This window comes from Ascaphus truei, chromosome 1 (assembly GCF_040206685.1).
Source record: "Ascaphus truei isolate aAscTru1 chromosome 1, aAscTru1.hap1, whole genome shotgun sequence".
Lineage (NCBI taxonomy): Eukaryota > Metazoa > Chordata > Amphibia > Anura > Ascaphidae > Ascaphus > Ascaphus truei.
Genome location: NC_134483.1, coordinates 509,886,591 through 509,912,417, shown reverse-complemented (window position 1 = coordinate 509,912,417; position 25,827 = coordinate 509,886,591). Strand labels below are relative to the sequence as shown.

General features: G+C 43.5%; 1 protein-coding gene across 1 annotated transcript in view; it reads right to left on the bottom strand.

Moving 5' to 3' along the window:
• LRPAP1 (LDL receptor related protein associated protein 1) overlaps positions 1 to 24,670 on the bottom strand; it is a 48,456-nt gene extending 23,786 nt beyond the window's left edge. The window contains exons 1-4 of the mRNA XM_075570122.1: positions 24,364 to 24,670; positions 8,825 to 8,969; positions 7,262 to 7,386; positions 1,625 to 1,745 (exon numbers count right to left, since the gene is read on the bottom strand). Of these exons, the coding sequence (XP_075426237.1) occupies positions 1,625 to 1,745; positions 7,262 to 7,386; positions 8,825 to 8,969; positions 24,364 to 24,540 (568 nt within the window). The 5' untranslated portion in view covers positions 24,541 to 24,670. The remainder of the gene's footprint in view (positions 1 to 1,624; positions 1,746 to 7,261; positions 7,387 to 8,824; positions 8,970 to 24,363) is intronic.
• Positions 24,671 to 25,827: the final 1,157 nt, after the last annotated feature.

Sequence of the window (25,827 nt, the reverse complement as noted above, 5' to 3'; positions counted from 1 at the left end):
AGTTGGTTCTCCTCAAATCGGAACCAATTTTATCCCATTCCATCAGCAAATACAGAGCTTCTAGGACAGCCTCAAAATAAATGAATTGACTAGTTAAAGAACAGAACACAAGTGTATACAGTTACGAGAACAATATACTAGGAAGAATTTCAGTTTATAAACTATTTATGAATGCTTTTGCTTAATGTGTATGCAAGTTGCACAGATTACCCACACAAACAAAGCCAAAACAAATGTATTATAGATACAGAACAACTTCACTTGTGGTGTTATAATAAATAATTTTGCAAAGTTGTTTCAAAAGATCACATCTACATAGGGTTGCCTGGTGTCCGGTTTTGAACCGGACAGGCCGGTAATTCGGATGCCTGTCCGGTATAAAATCGGAGGTAATACCGGACACTTGTGAGCACTCGTGAGTGACATCATGTGCAGTGCAGCAGTCCCTGATTGGAGGAGGGGACGGCAAATCAGAGGACAGCGGGGGCGGAGCCCACAACCCGGCGGCACAGAGACAGATTCCGGGGAAGTCTGAATCCTGCCAGGAAATAAGGTAAGAACAACATGTTGGGCGTTGGGGGGGGGGGGGAGATGATGGGGGGGTGTCAGGATGAGATGATGATATGGGGAGGAGGGGAATGATGATGGGGGGCCAGGATGAGATGATGATGATATGGGGGGGGGGATAAGGTAATGATAGGGGCCAGCCTGGGGAGATTATGATGATGATGGGGGCCAGTATGAGATGATATGGGGGGGGGGGGAAATGATGAATGGGGTCCAGGATGAGATGAATATATGGGGGGATAAGATGATGATGGGGGCCAGCCTGGGGAGATTATGATGATGGGGGGCCAGGATGAGCTGAGGTGATGATGGGGGGAAGGGGAGGGGGGCAGGATGAGATGAATATGATAGAGGGGGGGAGGGATAAGATGGTGATGGGGGCAAGCCTGGGGATAGGAGATGAGTTCATGATGATTGGGGTCCAGGATGAGATAAGATGATTATGGGGGGAGGTCGGGGTATATTTGTTATGTATTGGGGAGGTGGGGGGTATTTTTTATATGTATTCGGGGGTGTGGTCACATCTTTTACCATTGTGTCCAGTATTTTTGGACAAGCCACCTGGCAAACCTACATCTACAACTTTGCTATAATTGTTTTAAATTCCACAAAAACAGAATTTAAAAAAAGAAAAATGAGATTAACTTGGCATAATTCCACGATGAAATCATACATTTTATAATCTGTGATGGCCCAAAGGGCTATATTTCCAGAACGCACACCAACATTGGAAAAAATATTTGTGCCATTGAAGAATATATGTTGGGATTTTTTGCACCGTGTTCTGGGATGTGCATTCTTTATTCTCCCCTTTCTGTGCCTTTATGCATCTTGTATTGTTTCTTGGGGACTGTGCAAGGGTTATGCATGCACCCATATTATTTACATTCTCCACTTAAATTCCTTCCATTCTTCATTATACTTGTTATACAGATCAGCCCTATGTATCAAGATGGACATTAACACGACAGGAGGACTCTTTTTCCCTTGAGTACTGTATGTGTTGGAAAGCGAGAGCAATTATTGCTATTAATAACAAATGTAATAAATTAAATACCTTCGGTCCGGCTCACAGTATCCAACAGTATATTGTAGTCATTTGTTTTTTCCTTATGATGTCTGAACTCGCGCCATAGATTTTCCAGCTCATCTTCAGAAAATTTCCCAGAGATCTTTGCCTTAAAAAATAAATTAAAAAAAAAAATAACAAAAAATGACAAATATATTTTGACATAGAATTTGGTATTGAAGAAAAATAAAACTGATGTATGTTACGCGTTCTTATCCTTGACGTTTCGTAGACGGGGTTATGTTATTGAAACTGTGTTTAAAATAAATGAGGTTTTATTTTAGAGTGCACCCGATTACAAGCGTCTCGCTTTCCGAGTGCTTTATTACAGACTATTTTCAATTTTTTTTTTTAATACACTTTTGGGTAACACCTGTGCCAGTGGGGGTTATATGATTTACAATATATTTATGAGTGCAGGACGTGTGTATTATGTATATATGTTAAATAAATACCACTATAAATTTACCGATCTAAAACCTTCTTCATATAGAATATAAGAAAAACTTATTGAATTTATAAACATATACATTCAATGCTACAAACATGCTAAAATCAACTTATTTTCCACCATATATTTATCTGATTTTGTTCTCCTAATAGTAGATTAAGAAATACTAGCTGTACGCCACATCTGAAAGGTTGTTAAATACAGTAAACATTACGCTTGGTTTTCACCCCCCCCTTTAATGCCTTGCTGTCTCGTGTCCCCCTCTTCCCCACCATCATGCCCTGCTCCTCTTTGCACTCTCTCCTCCACTCCCTGCACACACTACACTCCCTCCTCCTTAGCTGATCTGTCTCCTCCTCTCCTTGCGGTCTCTCGGTTTCCTCCTCCTACTGACTTTGCTGTCTCTCTTCCCCTCGTTGCACGTCTCCTACCCGATGTCCACACTGCTCTCCAGTCTCTCCTCCTCTCCCCTCCCCTCCATCATGCCCTGCTCCTCCCCTTTGTAATCCCTGCTTTACTGTGTCTGCTCCTCTCTGTGCATACTCTCTCCTCATCTGTCTCCACTGCCATACAAATCCCCCCCCTGTTTACTGGAGAGAGAGAGAGACTGCAGTCTCTCACAAAGGGGGGGGGAGATATATATATATATATATATATATATATATATATATATATATATATAAACCATAATTCTGAGTTAAGTTATGGTGAGTAAAAAAGTGACAAAAACCCTCCACAGGAAAGCAAATATGCAAATATAGCTGTATGCTCATCTGCATGTCTTAGGCAAGTCTGCAACCCCGCCTTTCCCCATTATCACCCAGCATACAGCACTTCCACTGCAGCAAGGGATTCTGGGAAATTACATGCAAATGAGCACACAGTGTCACTTTATGCCTCAATAACCATTTTTAACATGGTTCCCTATAGGCTTAAGCTTGCTGCATGGTCACAGCTTTGAGCACAGCCAGGGTTAAGGTGCATACCCAGAAAACCACCCACAGACAGCTGTTTCGACCTTGATGGGTCTCATCAGTGTGGGGTTGATTTTACTGGGAATGCAAGAGAGGCTATGGGATAGGCTAAACCATAATTCTGAGTTAAGTTATGGTGAGTAAAAAAAGTGACAAAATTGCATATTTGCTTTCCTGTGGAGGGTTTTTGTCACTTTTTTTACTCACCATAACTTAACTTAGAATTATGGTTTAGCCTATCCCATAGCCTCTCTTGCATTCCCAGTAAAATCAACCCCACACTGATGAGACCCATCAAGGTCGAAACAGCTGTCTGTGGGTGGTTTTCTGGGTATGCACCTTAACCCTGGCTGTGCTCAAAGCTGTGACCATGCAGCAAGCTTAAGCCTATAGGGAACCATGTTAAAAATGGTTATTGAGGCAAAAAGTGACACTGTGTGCTCATTTGCATGTCATTTCCCAGAATCCCTTGCTGCAGTGGAAGTGCTGTATGCTGGGTGATAATGGGGAAAGGCGGGGTTGCAGACTTGCCTAAGACATGCAGATGAGCATACAGCTATATTTGCATATATATATATTATATATATATATATATATTATATATATATATATATATATATATATATATATATATATATATATATATATATATATATATATATATATATATATATACAGGTCTCCCCAGCACTCCCGCACCCCCCTCACCTGACTGCCGATCGCGGGGGCCGCCGCGTCCAATGGCAGCTCCGTTCGGCGGTGGCAGGGGAGAGGGCGGTCAGGTCCCGGCTCGGGGGTTGCTGGGGACGCGTGCAGCCGGTTGCCAAGGCCGCACGCGCGTCTCAGGGCTCCCGGCGCCGGGCGGATAGGGCGCCGCCATGTTGCGTCGGTTCGCGCATGCGCAGTAGGTCCCCGGCGGCCCAGATAGCTCGCGCATGCGCAGGGAGGCTGCGAGAGGCAGGGAACAGTTGCGTGAGGGCAGGGAAAGCGCAGGAGTCGCGCGAGAGTAGGGATAGTTAGTGAGAGGTTGTGGCGGCCATTAGGGGTTAGTATAGGCAGAGGGAGGGCGCGCACGCGGCCCCAATGTAAGTACAGCCTCCACGGGACTACAATTCCCATGAGGCTTAGGGCCAAGCACATCAGGTGCTTCATAGGAGCCAATAGGGCTGCAGGACTGCCAGGAGAGCAAGTGGATACATTTCGCGGGCAAAAGAGCACACTAGTCAGTCAGAGACCGGAGCAGCCCAGGGAAGGAGGTAGGGTACAGGAGTCGGGGACTCTCTGTACTAGGCCAGTACCCCCAGGGCCCGAGATAGCTCAGCTCCCCAGTAAGGTGAGTGTTGCCAGGGGCAGCCCTCAGGTTAGGGACCCTGCCACTTACATTAGTGGGAGCTGGGAAAGGAAGGTTACAGAGAGTTGGAGTCAGGGAGCTGTAGGGAAGGAAGGGTGCGGGGAGCGAGTGCAGCTTCTGCCCCATATAGGTACCTACACCCCAGGTAGGCCCCAACTCCCCACTAGTTTAGTGGGTAAGTGCTGAGGGAGGCCCAAGAGAGGGACGCTGCCCCTAGTTTGGAGTGCTGCCTTGTCAGAGTCACAGCGGGCAGTGCTGTGAGGTCTGACAGGCAGGCACCTTGTTGCGCAGCACGTTGGCTGTTAGCGTTAGAGAGGCTTAGGGACGTGGGTAGTTAGGGGAGTGGGACAGGTCCTAACCCTTTAGGCCCATAGGAGTATCCCAAGCCACCATAGGTTGCTGTATTATAGGGACGGCCTATAGTGCAGCACGTGTCCCTTATATAGGTAGGGACACAGAGAAGTATTGCTGTTCCCGTGAAGTGGTTGGACCCACGTTGGGGTCCACAGAGACTGTACCGGAGTGGGACCGCTCTAGCGGCCCACGTACAAGGAGTGCGGTTGAAGGATCAGAAGGAGGCATCGCCCGACTGATCCTATGAGAAGATTGTTGCTGACCCGAGCACCGGAGTGCTCGGCAGGTATTATACCATCATATGTGCACCAACAGGCCTAGAGGTTCTTAGTGACTGCGCAGTCACCCATTGACTATCTCTGTAGGAGTACGGGACATGGGGTGGGGTTCTTGGGACATTGGGTGGGATAACCTGGTGTCGGGGAATCGTCCTGCGAGACGTCACTGTCAGTGTCTCCTCGTGAGAGGGACACAGGTTATTCTTATATGTTAGTAAAGTCATTAGTTATATAATCACTGTGTGTGTGTGGTTTCTGAGTGGGTTCCTATGTAGGATCATTCTACATTTCCCTAGAATCCTACATAGGTGGAGGCGCTGAAAGAAGATACGTTCCAGAGGATTCACCCCAGGCTCTCACTAGCGGAGGCTCAGACTTCCTGTGAGCCTGCAGGTATACGCACCACACCGGTAACACCGCATGTTCTACTCACCCACACTATATATGCGATTGGGTGGGGTGGAATACCCGTTATATATATATATATATATATATATATATATATATATACAGTGTTCGACAAACCTATACATTTGCTCGCCCCGGGCGAGTGGATTTAACCCCCGGGCGAGTAAATATTGGCCCAAGCAGCACACGTTTGGTACTAGGTGGCGAGTAGATTTTTTTGTGTGGCGAGTAGATTTTTTGGTGATTTGTCAACGTGTGTGTGTGTGTGTGTGTGTGTGTGTGTGTGTGTGTGTGTGTGTGTGTGTGTGTGTGTGTGTGTGTGTGTGTGTGTGTATGTATGTATGTATGTATGTATATATAAAAAACATAATACTGAGTTAAGTTATGGTGAGTAAAAAAAGTGACAAAAACCCTCCACAGGAAAGCAAATATGCAAATATAACTGAATGCTCATCTGGAACCATGCAGCAAGCTTAAGCCTATAGGGAACCATGTTAAAAATGGTTATTGAGGCAAAAAGTGACACTGTGTGCTCATTTGCATGTCATTTCCCAGAATCCCTTGCTGCAGTGGAAGTGCTGTATGCTGGGTGATGATGGGGAAAGGCGGGGTTGCAGACCTGCCTAAGACATGCAGATGAGCATACAGTATATATATATATATATATATATATATATATATATATATATATATATATATATATATATATATATATATATATATATATATATATATATATATAGTGCCGAAAGTGTAGTCGGTGCTTTACAAAGACAATACAGTACAGAGAATTATAATACAATAAGTGCAACAAAGTCAGAGAATAGAAAAAGAAATCCCTGCCCTGGAGAGTTTACAAACGAAGTGGTAAGATGGGAGATTTACAGAGACAGCAGGTGAGGGAATAAGTGCAGTAGCAGCAACTGTGAGCGTGGAACAGTAGCCACGAGGCAGCCTATTGGGAGGCTTCTTTTGAGGTGAGCTTTAAGTATGGTCGGTGTTAAATTAGATGGGATAACACCATTAGCAGGGAAAGAGGCAACAGGGAGGAGTGGGTGAGAGTAGGTGTGCATATAGCTGGGTCCGGGGATTAGGAGAGATATCCCCAGCAGGGAGGAGGACAGAGAGGCTGTGAGAAGAGGATTTGTGGGGGTGCTTTTTATTGAGGGGTGTAGAAGAGAAATATCTATATACAGTGTTCGACAAACCTATACATTTGCTCGCCCCGGGCGAGTGGATTTAACCCCCGGGCGAGTAAATATTGGCCCAAGCAGCACACGTTTGGTACTAGGTGGCGAGTAGATTTTTTTGTGTGGCGAGTAGATTTTTTGGTGATTTGTCAACCACTGTCTATATAGATTGATTATTAACATTGATAAGAAATGGGATTTATATACAGTGGATGCATCTTAATGGCCTCATCTGAGGCTACCATGAAATGTGTCTCCTCTTCCCTACATGGCCATATAGAATAGATGTAGAAACTGTGTGAATAACACTAAAATTAGAGCATGTATTACAAACAGTAGAAATAAAATGAAGTTATACATTTTACATGCGAGCCACAGAAATTGGTTCACACCTCATTTAAATAATAATTAAAAAAAATAAATAAAAAAAAAAAAGGAAGAAGAAGAAGAAGAAATTGGAGAATTACAATGAACATATAAGTCAAACAAGTGTATATTGGAGGGTTTCTTCAACAAAGTGCCCTCTCTGCTAAGGGTGCCCCCACCCAATTCATCCGACGGGTCTTTATGAAAAACAAAAATATCAAATGTTTGCTAAAGAAAAAAGTATTTATCTCACCTTATTCCATAACTTCTCTAACCGTGGATCATCCAAAGCATCGTTCTCTGTGCCATCCTTAATAAAGTTGCTATCTTCGACTTGATTGTTCTTTTTGCCATCCAGCCCATACTTGACCAATATCACTATTTGAAAGTCAATAAAAATATTAAATAAAAGAACTGCATGTCATAGTTAAGATTTAGGGGCAAAGTCTATATGCTCCAAAGCTGCCATTTGGCTCGAAAATCCCCATTGATGTAAATATTTTTGTACAGAAACGGCCGCTGCGAAGTGCAGAGTATATAGAATTTACTCCTCCGATTTCTACAGTAAAATCAACACACATAGCAATGACCCCATATACCTGAAACTGGACCATGGCAAAAGGGCGATCAACAGAATGCAATACCTGTAACTATTGCAAAATAAAAAAGGGATCATGTTTTCTGTACCTTTAATATCAAGATGATTAAAATACCAGTCCCTGCAAAGAAACTAATTTTTATGCATTTAGTGTATTTCTTAAAATTGCACTGGTGGGTCTCTAGCGAAAGAGATAAATGAGGTCTCTCTCTAATCATGCACAGAGACCAATGTATTGTTTGTTCCGTTTGCAGTATAACAATAGGTGTTTGTACCTTAGGCCGCGCTTATAGTGCGCGCGACGGATGACATCACCCATCGCCAGTAGCGAAAGTTATACTTTAACTTTTAGCTACGTCACTGGCGACAGGGTGATTGATTGGTTCATAGGCTGTCATGTGGCGACAGCCTCTTAAAAATCAAATGTAACCCGCTACCAACTTTACAGACAAGACGTCGCTCCCGCTCTTACTATAAGCGCTGGCGACGGAGTCAATTGTTTTGTTTTCGGGCGACGTTGCGTCCACCTCGACAATAAAGGATTACATAAAATGGCCCATCCTCCTTTGTTGATTATATAAAAGTGGCACACACACCTAAATCAGATTTATTTTTCCAAGTTCATGTTTGACCATCTATACAGTTTTATCGATAAATTGATTACTATTAAAAATATGCACACGCCACTCCTTTCACATAATGCTTACATGGCGGAATCAGATTCTTTTTTGGCCAGGATTAGTTATAAGTAGTTTTCCCCAAAGTCTTACAGGATGCTAGATATTTTTTGCAATCATTTTTTGTTTTTAAAAACGCCCATATATATGATGTACCAGTTTTAATTCTAATCATTTAGTCAGAATGATTTGTGCATTCTGTAAAACAAAAAAACAAAACAAAAACAAAAAAAACTTTTCCCGGTTTAATATATTCTTAATGCTATGCAGGAACTGCTCAAGGATAGGAAACATTTAGACCAAGTGTTGCTATTGTTGTTCTATATTTTAGTAAAAGCACTTAAAAAAATTTCCACACAAGCATCCAGCTAGCGTAGGTAAATGTGCAATCTCATGCAGCCGGCCAAAAACAACTTTTGTAGAGAACGGACTAGAATCTTTTACATCTTTTTACAAATCTAACTGTGCTAAAAAGCAAAGATTTATTTTATTTGACAATGAATTATAGGTATTAATGTACAACATTAAAAGTATGGATTACCATTTAGAGATCGTCTGAGTTTGGCTTCTTTTTCCCCATCATCATCCAATCCTTCTGCCTTCAGCTTTTTCCAGTTTAGTTCATCCTTCTCCTGCATTTTTAAATCACTGTGAAGTTCCGCTAATTTTACAGCAGAAAGCTGGAGCTAAATACAATAATTGGAAGAAAGGGGAGAAATAAAACTGGGGCAGTCAAGGAGTTAAGTGCAGAATTCTAGTAGCCTTGCTATAATTGGTCCTGGATTACAGTACAGTAGATTCCTTTAAAACTTTTCCACCATAATCCGAAAGATAGAAAGAAAAAAAATTACAATTCTACAACTAAAACTGAAGCTATAGAATGCAACAAGCTTGGAGGCTCTTAGCCAGTGTTTCCCACACCTTTTGGAGTAGGAGAAGTGTTGTGAGGTGCCAAGCAGGAGGGCCTGGCGTTTTATAGCACAGAAGAAGTACGGTTTTGAGTTAGACAACACTGACTTGGTCCAATATATAATCTTCCGATCAGATACATCGTGATATTTTACAGTAGTTTTCGGTTTCAAAGAACACATTTTATAAGTATTGCACTTTAGTCAACTCAACAGTGAGCCCCTAAGAAAAAGCAGTCAGCAATGTATGCCAGAGAGAATGGTACCGTGTTAGCCCCAAAAATAGACAGAAGAACTGACACCTTTATTGGTCAACTAGTGGTAGATAAGTAAAAAAGTGTAAGGTTTCATGACTATTAAAAGGGTCCTTTTTTCAGCCAGATGTGTAAAACCTGAAGAAGGGACCTTAGTTATTCTGAAAGCTTGTACTATTTAATCACCACTTTGTTATAAAAGGGTATTAATTCTACCTTACGACACAGATGAGACAAAACAAGTCTGTCATTCTTTGAATAAAAAATAAATAAAATAGACTTTTGAGTCTAACTTTAGTAATAGTTTTTTTTCTTATAAAGCGCCGACAATGTGCTTTTCGCTGAATTTTTGCAGGTATAGACCACCAACTCTGAAAACGGACAACAGAAAATATAGCAATATAGAGATTTGCAGGACAGTTCATAAGAAGAGAGAGAGGACACGGAGATTTGAACCAGGTTCAAAAGCAGCGATATTACCACTAAGCTGGGGATATTACGCCGGGCACTTTAAAAGGTGCAATCCCATCCAAAGTCAACATTACCTGTTGTGGCAGTGACAGCTCATCTCTTTTACACATTCTACTGCTCAATCTTGACACCTTTTAAAATGATGCATTAGGTGACATTTAGGGTCAAAAACTGTGTCAAAGATATTGTGCATTTTGCCAAGAAAACTTAATCACACTATTTGCAGAACAGATGTACACTGATTATGCAAACAAAATCATTAGCGGATTACAAGAAGTATTCCAATGCACATTTCCTATCCTGTCATGCAGTCTCTCAATTTCTGTTTGCCCAGGTAGAACATTTACTTAAGTCTAATGCCTTATAGCTGACAAGGCCAAGATGAGGTTGTGTGTAATTGACAGTTTCTCGCTTTGTTGTTTTAGAGCAAAATATGCCCCAAGGTTTGAACTTTATATAAAACATTAACACGTCGAAGTTAGTCATCTCCAGACTGACCTTTCTTTGGGGCATGGCGGCTGAAACACGCTGATCTCTTCTGATGCATTTTAGGCAATGGTGACAAGTATGTAAGCATAACAGTTTGTCGGCTTCTCATTAAAACTATAATCATTATATTGTACAGTCCGATCAAAAGAACACTAATAAATGAAACAATAGAAATTATAGTAACATTTTTAGATGAGGACAAAGGTTTTTTTTAGGCAATGTATCACGGTAATCGGCTTCCTTATAAAGACTTCATTAACCTTAAAGTGCATTTTCCCTTATTTGCATGTAGTGTCAAAATTAGTACGTTTTTCTTTCGAACAGTTTTAATTGAATCTTTACTGGTCATTAATATTTGAATCGCCGTAGCGCCAAACTAATCATGCTGCCAAGATTAGTCAAAAAAAATAAATTAATTAAAAAAAGGATATATCAACAATTCACTTTTAATTAGTTTGCCAATAGTTTTGTCACAAAAGAGATGGTTTTTACTGGAACGCACTATGGTTTTAAGCTATATACTGCAATGGATAGAAGTCCAGTTAGTCACTGGGGAGGGGGGATCTTGCTCACTAGAAAACAAAAAAAGGGTGTTGCTTGGGATCTCTATAGATATGAGAACTTGGTGGGAAAAGCCCCAAAAAGAGATCCTATGATCTCTTAGGGCACACCTAACAATAGTGTGATGGTGGTAATAGAAATGTACTTTTAATGTAGATACTTCAAATAATGGCTTACGGCTGTTCTTACAGTACAAATACTCTATTACCAAGTGGAGAGTACTAAAAACATATGTACATGAACACAAGGTGTGACAGTGACCAACAACTGAATGTGGGTTAAGTGACTATAAAACAAACTAAAATCTGAGCAGCCTTGATGGCAGTAACTCTTGTCGTTTAATGTTTTGGAGACAGCAATACAATGACAGATAATATATTTATATTCCCCCTAAATAAATTCTCGTAATCAACGCGAGAGCTTTATTGTAATAAGTATCATTGGTATTAACCAGAATTCTTATAGTAGCACATACTGTACTGTAGTAGTGAAATATAGTGAGATAGGCAAAAGGGAAGAATATATTTTGCAGTGTTGATTAGTATAGGAACATGCAGCTTAGAACGACTACTTAGGCTGCGGTCCCAGTAATGTCTGTGACACGTGCGCCCGGCGGGGGGGTGGGCAGCGCGTGTCACAGCTCTAACCGCGATCTGCGAGGAGAGGAGAATCTTGCGACGGGAGGGGGCGTGGTCGGGGATTTGCGGGGGCGTGGCCATTACGTCACGCGGCTGGTTCGCCCTCATTGGGTGAACCGCCGGTGGGGGCGTGGCCACGCCTCCGTCGCTAGGAGTAAACTCAATTTTATTGAGTGGTGAAAAATCCTGCCGCACGGCGCGGCTGCACCTTCTGCGTGACGGTGCGTAGTGGGCCCAGCCCCATTGAGGGGCGGTGCTTACACGCACAGTGCACGCAGCGCCGTGCGCACAGGCTGTACTGGGACCGCAGCCTTAGGCTGAGGACCCGCTGCGATTGGTGGCGCGCGCAGGCCACCAACCCCTTACCTCCAATCTGGCTGTCCCCACTGCCTCCTTCCGATGTGGCACACTACGTGCTGTGACGCGTCAGCCGGCCAGAGCTACAAGGCTCTGCTGTTTTGCAGCGGTGACGCGTCACGTGGTCTCGCAGTGAGCCAACGAGGAGGCTAGCTGTCTGGAGCTACGCGAGGGAAGTCTGTGCAGCCGTGCACAGCTCGCATCCCCCTCCCCTCCGGTGCCCGTTTCGCAGGCTGCCCCTGCCCACTGCAGCCCCCACGAGGGGGATCCGTGAGCTTAACACAGATGTAAAAAAAGAAAAAACAAGATAGCTATCTAAGGCAGATGATGCAGAGAAGGTATAAACAGGACAGGGCAATACATGGCTAAAAGGGACAGTGAGACACAAAACAATGTGTCCCAGTTGGCAAAATCTGCCTCCCTTTTTCTAAACTCATCTTCCTAGCTGGCATCTACCGTCCCCCCTAAAGCCCCTCTACAGTACCTGACTGATATCACCCAGTTTCTTGGCTCCATTTCCTCTCTGAATGAGAAGAGTGAGCTGCTACAGTAGTTCTTGGAAATTTCAACTTCAATTGGCTCGACCCTAAAAACCACAAAATCCAGATACAAATCAAGTCGCTTAACATATCAAAACTTATTTCCCAACCAACACAGACAAATCTGAAATTGCATAACCATTCCTTGCTAGACTGGATTCTCTCCTCAAATCCCAGCAGAATCCAATCCTCTGGCATCCTTCCTGACATTTTCAGTGACCATGCAATAGTGTACTGTGTAAGGAAAATTAAACCACCCCAATGAAGCCCTAAAGTTCTCCTCACTAGAACATTTAGAAACTTGAACCCACAACAGTTTCTGCCTGTCCTTACCAACTGCCCTTAGCACAGAATGGACTTAATTCCTGACCCGGATTCTGCGCTCGACTATTTCCAATCAGAGGTCTTAAAACTTTGATACCCATGCTCCACTACGCAGAATAAGGGTACGGGGGGCCAACCTTCCATGGGTTACAACTGACCTTATAGCACTCTACCAGTTCAGGGATGCCTTGTGGAAAAGCTACAACGTAACTGGCACTTCCAAGGATCTCAAATCACTACAGATGCCTGCAGAACATGTGCACAACGCAAACAAGAGCACAATATTACTCTGACAATCTCCTCCAGAATACATCAAACCCAGCTAACTTCTGGAAGGTTATAAACATATTCCAGCCTTCTAACCATCAACAACCAAGTAATATCACTAAGGGGGATATTATTCTGACAAACCCCACTGACATTGCAAATGCATTCAATGACTATTTTGTGGGGTGTGCTACTAACTTATTAGCGAAACGCAACCCAAACCACAAACAAGAATCCCCTACTGGGAGCACCCATAAAGCCCCACCTCCTCCCAACACTGCCCAAAATTTTCAATTTGGCCCAGTATCCGGAGAGATTACACAAACGCTCCTCAAATTAAAACTAAGCAGCCAATGTGGACCGGATTTACTGCAATCTAAGTTCCTAAGACTTGGTGTCCCAGCCATTGCCAAACCAATTGCTTCCATAGTCAACTCTATCCTGTCTGCAGGCCATATCCCTAGAACCTGGAAAACTGCCAGAGTTGTCCCAATCTTCAAAAGTGGGGACAAAAGCACTGTCTCAAACTACAGGCCAATCTCTCTTCTCCCAATACTATACAAAGTCATGGAAAAATGTGTTCACTCCCAATTAATCGATTACAATACCAAGACAAAATTTCCCTAGCCAATTCCAATCTGGGTTACGCCCCAAACACTCCATGGTAACTACCCAGCTAAAAGTTTGCAATGAAATCCAGTGTGGAATGGAACGGGGTCAACTCACTGGTGCAATATTCCTAGATTTTGCAAAGGCTTTTGATACAGTTGACCGTGCTATCCTGCTTAACAAACTCCAGAGCTCTGGAATAGAGAAGCATGCTTAAAACTGGTTTCAGTCCTACCTATCAGGTAGATCCCAACATGTGTCCACCTCAGGCTCCAACTCCAACTCCAACCCCTTGGATATCACCTGTGGTGTCCCGCAAGGCTCTGTTCTGGGGCCACTACTCTTCTCAGTGTTCATCAATGATCTTCCCACAGCTTGTAAGGGAGCTTCAATACACATGTATGCAGATGACACAATCCTATATGCACACAGCATAGCCTCTCCGACCTTGAACACATACTTCAGTCTGACTTTGAGACTCGAAAACTGGGATTTCCCAAAACAAACTGTTTTTAAACACTGACAAGACTGTAACAATGGTATTCGCGACCAAGACTAAATTTTTAAAGATTCCAGTGACTGAGCTCCAGATCACAACCAACGCTAACACCACCCTAACTCCTGTTACTAGTTTTAAATACCTGGGCATATGGTTTGACTCCCACTTAACATTCGGAATGCCCATTGATACCCTGACATCCAAAACCTATGCCAAACTAGGTGTACTCTAAGGCCTGGGACATAGTCCAACAGACCCCGCTGAGCAGATGAACTTACCCCCTTCATCTGTGATCAGCGCGGCTTTAGCAGCCGCTTCCGCATGCGTGCGGAGGCTCAGAAATTTTCAGGAGACAGGAAGGTTTGAATTTCAGGGCTGAGGGGAGCGGAGGAGCGGTCACGTGACCGCAAACATCCAATGGGAGCGAGGGACTAGCCCCGTCTCCTGCCACACCTCAGCCCCGCCTCCAAAGCGCGCTCACTGCCTCGCCTGCCAGGACGCAAAAAAGAACCAGCTTGAGCAGGCGAGGCAGAGCAGGCGCACGGCTCGAGGCCTAAAAGGAACAAATCCTTCCTGAGCCTGCTGGTCAGAAAGCGTATCGCACAGCAGAGGCTAATGCCAATTATCGACTCGGCACCTCAAACCCACCTTGGCAAACTTGACACCCTCTACAATTCAATATGCCGTTTTGTTCTCCAATGCAACTACAACACACATCACCGCGAAATGCTCAAAGTACTAGACTGGTCATAACTTGAGTCTAGGCGCAAAGTTCACCTTTCCTGTCTTGCCTTCAAATACTTTTTGGGCAAGCTACCCGTCTATCTGAACAAGCTCCTCACCCCTACCACATGCAGCACTTATCATCTGAGATCAGACTCCAAAAGACTGTTCATGGTCCCAAGGCTCAACAAAGTATCCGGTCGCTCCTCCTTTTTCCGTGCACCCCAAAACTGTAACAACCTACCGGAGACTCACAGCCACCACCAGTCTAAGTTCTTTCAAAACCAAAGCTGTCTCACATTTTAATCTGGTCTGTATCTGTTACATACACCCATATTATATATTATCTTTAAGTATGCATGCAATGTCTTGTATATAATGTATACCCTGTTCACTTATGTAACTGTATTCGTAACCATGTATTTGTCATTTTAACTCCTATGCCCAGGACATACTTGAAAACGAGAGGTAACTCTCAATGTATTACTTCCTGGTAAAATATTTTATAAATAAATGATCAGCATTGTGCAGGGGGTGGGGGAGGAGGAGAGGGTGTTAAGGGAAACCCATAGATACTAATAATTACCTAAGAGCTGACAGCCACCATCCTCTCCCACTGACTAGAGCAGGGGTGGGGAACCTTTTGATGTTGGAAGGCCGAATTAAGTTAACTGTAACCGAATAAGACCGCATTCAAGAAACTTCAATTAGATGCCCTTCAAAATGTACATTATTTTGTAAAAATTTAACTACTATGTACTAACTTTAAAAAATGAAAATATTTAAATGTAATATGGTTAAGGACCAATAAATACACAAATTATTTTTATTGTTCATTTTAAAGCTAACGTACCTTTTAATGACTTTCTTGTGACTGCCTTTTGCAGGAAAGAATTTAACTATTTGGTTGCAGCATGGAGGTCCGTAGTTTCAGCTGGTCCTCTAGATGGGTATCCGTCATTTGTGACCTTAATGGCCTCTTGATTTGGGTCATGTAGGAGAATGTAGATTCGCACCAATAAGTGGTTGAAAAGCACGAAAGCATTTTTCGTGCGTGTTGCCAAAGGCGTGGGTATTCTATTGCATTTTTCCATATTTCAAGTGGATCTTTCTTAGCGTCAAATAAGGACTTTACAATATCTTCTGAGAGCTCAACTCAATTCCACCTGTAGCTCTGTAGAAGCCTTGGAGACATCAAGTAGATGAGGTTGAAATGCTAATTTGAGTTTGAAGTCATGATTGTCAAAGCCAGTGAACCTGTCATTGTATTCTCCAATTAATAAGTCTATAAGTCCTGCTCATGGATTACCTTTGCTAACTGGGGAAAATGTTCATCCGAAATTTCCTTTTGATGAAGAGGAGTTTTGAAAAAAATAAAAAAAAATAACAATAGCTTTTTACGAAATGCTTGGATTTTTTTTGCCACATATCATATATAGACTTAGTTTCACCTTGCAAGGTAATATTCAAATAATTTTGCTTTGACATGATATCACACAGAAATGCGGCATTTCTATAGAAATCGTCTTTCAATAATTCACATGGCTGATTCTGTTCTTCATAAAAATTAACTATCTGTTCTCGCAAAGATACAATTTTTGCTAGCACCTGACCCTGCGATAGCCAGCGCACGTTAGAATGAGTACTTCATCATCCAACTTTAACCAGTTACGAAACGGACGATGCAGTGTTGCATTTGCCCAAATATAGTAGACAATACGAAGAACTTGTTCCAAAGTGTCACTTAAAATAGTAGATTTAGCACAGAGATTTTACTGATGTAAGAATGAAAATAAATGAGAGCATCTGCATCTGATAATACTTTTTTTTACCTGTGCAATAAACCCTTCACAGTTTCCTGTCATGGCAGGGGCACAGTCTGTACATACACTCACTAAATTAACCAAATTCAGTCCAAATGCACGACATTTATCTTGCAAGTTGTTGAAGATATCTATTCCTCGTGTTCTACCCGTAAGAGTGCCCAAAGCGAGTAACTCTTCGTAGCACGGAAAATCTTCTGTTATAGCCCGAATAAAGTATATAATACCTGCGCTGAGTCAGTTGTATCAGTGTATTCATCCAATGTGATTGAATAATATATATTTTCCTTGTGGAGTATTGTGTGAAGTTGTTCTGTTAGGTTAAGGGATAATTCATGCTGCCGATCAGTTATAGTTCTCCTTGACAGAGCCAGTTGTTTGTACTTTGAAACCCTAACGGGGTCTAAGCAACCTACAACTTCGACAATGATATATATACACAATGAAAGAACTGTCTTTGCTTTTCATTTTTTAATTTCTGTAATGCAAGCTTTCGTGCCTCTCCTAATTTGAAATATGTGTGGTCCTTATGAGTGGTATAATGATAATAAGCATTGAATTTCTTCAATGTTGATATTGCAGTATCACAAAGCAAGCAAATCATCTTATCTTTAGCAGAAACAAGATAATATTGCAGTTCCCAATCCTCATTAAAAATTCTGTTTTTTTTCCCTTTAGCATTCGCTTGATCTTCTGCGACATGATGGGCTGTTAAGCAGACAGAATTTAAAAAAAATACACTCAAACACATACGCGGATACGGTCAAGCTGTGTAACTATTTTCAAATTCCACTACACACGGAAAGCCACGTGAACAGTTGATAATCGACTGACGTATAAATGTCACATTTCGAAACCGTTAGCCTCATCCGAAAACGCAGGTAAAGCCGTAGGTGGGGGTAGTGTAATTCACTCGAACAGTGGGGAGCGACAGAGACAGTACACACCCTACTCACGCGTGACGAAGGTTAGACACACGTACGGACTCTCACCAAGCAGCCTTGTGCGGTAGTGGCGCCAGTCAGGCGGGGAGGTTGACGTACATTCAACAGTTGCATTAGAACTAAATCATGAGCAGAACAAGTGTCAAATTAAAGACGAACAAAACCATAATAAAAGGATTTGTTCTGCAGAATTTGGATTCATTCACAAGGCCGTACTTAATGGCCTACTAGGCCACGGGTTCCCCACCCCTGGACTAGAGGAATGCTGACAGGACAGTTCCCCAGGATGCGCAAGAACTGCTCACATGTATTCGATTTTAAAAGCCAGGCCAAGGATATGAGAAGAGGATTCCTTCAAAGAGGATATAGGCCTACCTCAAAAAAATTATAAACACAGCAGGTGTGCGCAAACTGGGGGCGCGTGACGCTTACAGAGGCCCTGCGCTCTTCCCCACAACATTTCAATTAGATACAGGGGGAGCGCGCAAGGCCTCTCTGTAAGGCGGAGATTGTACTCACCGCGCACGACGGAGCGCATGCACATGGCGCAATCGCTAATGTGAACTGTGCTTCAGGCGATTGAGGTGTGGCGTGACGTGAGCGGCTCGCCCTCATTGGCTGAACCGCGTCACGTGACGCAACCGTCGCTTGGACAGGCAAATCGATTAGTCTGTCCAAAACGAGGTCGCCCCTCATCTTGCGCGCCGTCGCGGCCACTATAAATCGTGGCCCAACTCTCTCACTTGCTCTTCGGCGATGCGTCCCCATGACAACGAGTTGGCATCCCAACATCACATGACACCGCAAATGCAAGAGAGCAGGTAAAGGGAGGGAGGGGGGGGCGCAAGGGAGAAGCAATGTGGATATATACCATAGGCCCCTTCTCCCCATATGGTCTGAATTAGGGCTTAAAAAAAAAAAAAAAAAATTCCTGCATGTCATGATTTCCTCAGTTTAGGTCCTGAATACATTATCACAGTCCCTTGCTACATCTATTAATATAAACAAAAAATGTACATATAAACTAGAGCTGCTATATCTGGGAGGTAACAAATTCTGCCAGCTCCTCAGATCATTTTTAAGTTCTAATTCTAAGACACTGTTACTTTTAAAAACGATTAGTGATTGATCAGAGTGATCCAGCCATGGATGTGAAGTCATAATAAAGCCAGCCATGCTTGTACCACTTTGAGCACCTCAAATTACTAGGGTAACCAGTACCTATAAGAGGGACACTAGACAGCGCCGATGCTAACCCAGAAGCCGATTGTTCAGCGAAATGTACGTCGGGTCGTGTACATGACGTCACAAGCAGCCTCGAGGTAGAGGCAGTTAGAAAGAAGGGGGTGAGAAATTTACCAGCCCGCATCTGGGGTCTGAAGAGTGGAGACAAATAACTAGGAGATAGTTAAACCCTGGCATTGTAGCCCAGGTCTAGCGTCACAGATTCCTGCTGCATTTTCTCAGTTTCCTCCCCTTTGAACATCTATTTAGATATTGCGAGGCCAACCTACTAGCTGTATTACCAGCCAGGTCTCTCTCTTCCTGCATGTTGCTATACCAGTGATTTCAAACCTTTTTTGTTTGGAGGAACCCTTGAAGTATTTCGAAAAATCTCGGGGAACCCCTATCTGGCTGACACATATATTAGGTTCGACAGGGGTCAGTCACAAAATGTCACACCTCACGAGCCACCTCCATTTCCCACCCTCTACCCATGTATTTTTCTCCCATCCATCTCACTAACTCTCCCCCCTCCCGCCTCGCATGCATCTATCCCTTGCATCTCACTCTTACTCCCTCTTTTCCTCACTCACTCCCTCCTGCCCCCCCTCTCTCACTCACCCCTACCTTCCGTCAATTAGCCCACTCTCTCTCAATCCACCCTACAAAATACATACCAAAAAAAAGCCACCCCCAGGGGGGGTCTGTGGTTCATAGGAGGAACCCCTGAGATAGCTTCAAGGAGCCCCAGGGTTCCACAGAACCCTGGTTGGGAATCCCTGTGCTATACTAATCAACATTGCCAAATATATTCCTCCCTTTTACCCATCTTACTCTATTATTTCACTACCATAAAACAATACTGGTTAATACCAACGATACTTATTACAATAAAGTTGTCACGTTGATTACAAGAATTGATTTAGGGGGAATATAGATATCATTGTACTGCTGTCTCCACAACTTTAAAAAGACAATAGTTACTTCCATCACGCCTGCTCCGATTAGATTTTAGTTTGTTTTTAGTCACTTTTTACAAACCACCTTCAGTTGTTGGTCACTGTCGCACCTTGTGCCTCAATAGCCATCAAGCAGAATCAATTCCATGCAGCGAATGCCATTACAATGTAGTACTTTTATCAATGTATGTTCTAGTGCTGCTTTCAACCTTGTAAGAACTGCATAACCTTGAAGACTCCATAGAACCCCGGGTCAAACTATATACCCCAAACTTTTATTGCTGCGAGATAGTAACATAATAGATTAGGTTTGGGAAGAAAAAAAAGTCCATCTTCTTTCACCTTTGGTAAACTCTAATTGGGCAAGATACTCATCCTATACTTCTACAGTCATATGCTGTAGTTAAAGTATTAATTGAAACCTTTGCCAATAATGGCCTCTATTCTGCAAAGTACAAATCAAGGGTAGAGAAAGCCCACGGAAGTCAATAGGGCTTTCTGTGCGCTCTTTACGGAATAAGACCCTATATCTCACAGGGAATTTTTTTTTAATCTTACCCGACAATTAATGGCAATCAGATTTCTCCCTAGTTTGACACTCTTCCGATGTCTTAATTTATTCAACATATCATTTTCCCTTTGTAAAAAGTCTAACCTTTTCCTAAAGATTCAGTGTATCTGTCAGTCTCCATCAATAGTAATTTCTACAATTTCACTGCCCTTACTGTAAAGAACCTTTCCTTTTAATCTGCTTTTGTACTGTCTCTGCAAGATTACATTTTCCCCATAAGTTTATTTTATTAGCCATAGCTATACAGCAATTGTAAATAGTAATAATGTCCCTCAGATGATCCTCTTGTAATCAAAACGGAATAATCTTTATTCATAAAAATCAGACCGTCCATCGCCTTTTTAATGTGGTGGCTGTTATCTGCGCTTTTTCCAGGTCCATATATACAGGCATACCCCGCTTTAAGGACACTCACTTTAAGTACACTCGCGAGTAAGTACATGTCGCCCAATAGGCAAACAGCAGCTCACACATGCGCCTGTCAGCACGTCCTGAACAGCAATACCGGCTCCTTACCTGTACCGAAGCTGTGCGCAAGCGGGGAGACTATAGAGCCTGTTACAAATGCCATATTTACATCAGGTATGCATGTATATGACGATTGCAGTACAGTACATGCATCAATAAGTGGGGAAAAGGTAGTGCTTCACTTTAAGTACATTTTCGCTTTACATACATGCTCCGGTCCCATTGCGTACGTTAATGCGGGGTATGCCTGTAGTTTCTTTATATTCAGAGATTGCCCAAATTATATATCTATCTCAATTATGGCCTTTATGGACCATTTAACACCATAAATCATACTGCGCAGGCGGGAGGGGGGAAGAGGAGGAATAGGCTTCAGTCACAGATAAGAATAGTGCATCCTGGAATGTAAGTAAAAACCGCTCTTGCTTTATCCATTGTAAGGCCGAGTCCATAGGCGGACAGGCCGTGCCGAGGCGTGCGGACGCTCCGCGCTGAGCCCCTGCATCCTCAATGAGGATGCCTTGTGAGGGGGGCTCACGCGAGCGTCCGCAGACGTGCTGACAAGTTGGAGGTTTCAGCCGAGCGCCAAGCTGTTTTTCAGCGCGCTGTCGGCTGAAAACCTCCAATCACAGCACAGCAGCGTCAACGTCACGGCGCCGTGACGTCAGTGCGTCGCGGGCGATTGGCCCAGCGACGTCACTGCCCCGCCTCCAACCACCTCTCCCCGGCTCCCTTCGCGCACGCTGGCTCGCCTGCAAGTCCGTGCAATCGCGCTGACTGAAACAGGCGAGCCTCAGCGTTAGTGCGCCTCCGCTCTCCCCACACCTCTATGGCCCGGGCCTAACACCGCCGGAAGAAGAGATCAGTGTATCTCGAAAGCTCGCGCAAATAAAAGCATTTCGTTAGCCACAGTAACGTCTATTCATTTTTGATTATTTAATCAAAATATGGAAGATGCCACATTTTACCACACAGAAATTAAGCCAAAGGATTTACTGAAAAAACAGGCACAGTTAGACAGTGATATCATCTTCCTCAGCAAATGCAAAAAGGAGCATCTGATCCCAAAAGGTTTCACCAACAACTGTGCACCAGGACCTCTGAAAGATTCAGGAACCATCTGATTAGCATATGTTACAGCAATAGGAGAAAGAAAAAGGAGACGATAGATAGCATCCTGAACACACAAGAAATACACACAGACACATGGAGAGGACTCCAAACATTCCATGAAAAATTCCTGAAGGGTCTAATTAGCAACAAGGAAAAGAAACTCTACAGACTGAGGCCAAGAATGAGACACCCTGCAGCAGCCAGCACAACCACCAACAATACAAACAAGGACAATCACCAACAGCCGGACTGCACTGTCAACATCTCAGACTACACACCAAATCAAGCAGAGTCCTCGGTATTATCAAAGGGTCTCACATTCTGCCCTACCAGGCCCATGGACAAGATTGAGCTGTGCAGAGACCTGGAAGAGTTCTTCAGAAGACTGTGTCTTAAGAAGTTCATCCATGACAGACACGACCAAGAGTGCGCCAACACTGCAGAGGTGATAGAGTGCGATCAAGGTGCTATAGTGCGATCGCACACGAAACGCATAGGAGAGCTCTGCCCTCCATTTTTAGCATGTTGTACTAATACATTGATTTTTTTAATTACCTGGACCTTGCTCTCTGTTGGCTGTATCACTACATTGGATATTTCTGGACCCTACAAACAGCTACACGCTTTACCAAGGAGACACAGATCAGGGAAAAACAGTGATTTATATACTGTGAGGATTATCCCAACGAGGCTGTGAGAGCGGTGGACTATTTTCACTACCCACTACCTTCAGAGAATAATTGTCCCCATGTATGACAATTTATGAGATGAGATTACACACTGGTTCATATCATTTATATTAAATGTGGAATAATATCCCTTGCTTCTTTGTGTCTCCACAACAAATAGTAATCATATATAATACAATTATGAGATCCAGTACTTGACCACTTTTGCACAATTACATATAAGCATACTCCGCCACCCCTTCGAAATAATGAATAGCCCTTAAATTAAAAACTGGCCCAGATCCATGGTATAACTTATGTTACTATTTTTTTTAAACCCACCCTTAAAACACACAATTTGTTGAAAAACAAAAAATACCACCAACAATGTTGTGGTTCCACAGAATCCTAGTGTTCTATGGAACCCAGGTTGAACAAGTCCTGTTTCTCACTGATACAGTAGAACTTGCGCTAATCAGTAACACAAATGTACTGATGATGAGAGGCTACATGAAACCGCAAGGTTCTCACCAGACGTACGCTCAAAGTCACAAACAAGTTCCATAAGACTTTAGCCAAAAAAGTTTGGCCAAAAGAAACTGTTGAATTTCACCAGACAATAATATGCCTGTTCATAGTTATATCTCTGAACATGTTGTACAGAGCTCTCTCCCCCAAGGTCAGAAAACACGCAAAATTCATCAGGTTGGCAAACTTGGGCGAAAAGTTTTCACATTCCTAGTTCTCATTACACCTGCTGCAGCTTTATTTAATATAGTGCTTTTCTCGCAATGGTACTCAAAGCGCAGTACAGTGCGCGGTACGCAGCACATAGGATTGTTACAGACACAGCCCCTGCCCAGGTGAGCTTACAATCTGTGATTTTGGTGCCTGGGGCACAGGGAGATAAAGTCCCAAGGAGCGGGACACCGGGAATTAAACCAGGTTCTCCTAATTCAAACTCAGTGTCATTGTTATCAGTATTATGACGCTCCCAGTACTCAAAGTACAGTCATAGTTGCCAAATTAATCTTTTACAAATCAAGTTTTTTTGTTGGTATTATTAGAAGTCTTTTTAATGAACAAACATACACATACTGTGTCCATGCCGCAATGGCATCAACAGGGTGACATTCTTTACTAGGAGAAGCAATAGCCTTGTGATAGATGATAGACATCGCTGAGCAAATCAGTTTACTGCATTGTGCATCTTTGCGGCAGCACATAATCTTCTGAATACTGACACACACACACACACACACACACACACACACACACACACACGACATCACAAGCGTATAAATCCCACACCATGTGACAACATACTGTAGCATACAATACATGTTTTGAATGAAAGGACAATTGCAGGAATACATGGAGGCCTTTATCCCACACTGTCTATGATTGGAACATTTCATGTTAAATTTCCCATGCTCTGAAATAATTCAGACATGTTAATTCATAGTATACACACACAAGAACAATAATAATATACAGGTGTGCTTTCTTTAGTCACTAAAGCACCCTGATGTACAATGTAGACAGAGACCCCCAGGTTGTAGCTGCTCTGTCTTGTGATGGACCTGGGGCCCACACCCTTTGAGTCCTGTTGTGCAATGTACACGGCTCACATGACGGGCTCACCACCCCAGCCTGGGGGAAGTTACTCACCCGCTGGGCTTTCTCCCAGATCTGATCCAGTTTCACAATCCTGAACTCCACAGCGTCCCGTTTGGTCCGGTTCTCATTCATCGCCCTGGAATATTTGGAGCCTCCATCCCCAGCCTGAGCCCTCAGCAGCAGTGGAGTGGAGCAGAGCAAGAGCAGCCTGCAGAGCAGAGCAGACATCTCCCCGGGAGCAGCAGCAGCAGCAGCACTGTGTCTGTGCAGACAAAGTGAGCGGGATTCACCTTGTCAAAACACTGCTCACTGCAGCCTTTTACACCGCTTCCTGACTGGTCACATTTCACGTACAGTACATCATTGCTGGGCACACGGACTCACTTCTCATTGGTGGTGGGGTAGGGGGGTGGGGGAGAACATAGCATACCCTCCCACTTCTAGATCTTAACCCTTAACAGGGCTGGAAGAGGCTGGTCACATTACTAAATAACATATTATCAGAAAATACAGCTGGATGTTGTTCAATGAGGCAGGGAGGTGCTGCAGATCTGGTGGGGAGCTTACAATACAAATGATAATAATAATAATAATAATAATAATAATAATAATAAAAAAATCTACTTTTTATGTATGTAGGAAAATCTTTATATGGCACCCACAGTGTACTCGGTGCTTTACAAAGACAATATAGTACAGAGAATTATGATACAATAAGCGCATCAAAGTCAGACCACAGGAAAGGAAATCTAAGCAGTATGTTGGGAAATTTGCGGAGACTGCAGGTGAGGGAAGCGGAGATGGAGGAGCACACCTTCAGCAACCCTACCCGGCTACCACCGCCAGCATTTGTGAGGGCTCGCACACACAGGACACTGAGCTTGGCCGCCAGCCTGCAGAACACATTTTTTAATTTCCCGCACACCTATTTATGTATATATTGCCCTGAAGCAAAAGAGATACATTTTGCGCGCTGAAACCACGCCAGCAGTCGGAGCTGGGACAAGGAAGGGGTAGGTTGTGTGTGCAGGTGTCTGTGGCACCTGCACTAGGCCAGATACCCCGTTAGGCCCCAGCTAGGCTTGTGGCTGCTATAGGGACTTGCCCTTAGACAGGAACATTGCCCCGCTTAGCACTATCAGTGGGGACACAGTGAGACGCCGCACGGTGACTGTGGCCTGCGGTCCAGAACCAGGCCATCAGAGACTATCATCAGTGTGGGACCCTCCAGCGGGATACCACCTACCGCGGGGGCGGACTCATCGCTGACATCACTGGATCAGTGGATCCTACCTTATACAGCGCGCCCAGGTGTGGCATCACCCGGCAGGTACCCAACTCCTCATGTGCACCATCAAACAGTTCTAGTGGGCAGCACTGACCTACACATTTTTGGATGGGACTACTTAATCAGGGACACCAAGGTGGTTAGGTGCCAGAGGGCCATTATGTGTGGGACTGTATCACTGACGGTGGTATATATATGGTCATGCTTGACCTGGTGGTGTATAGATA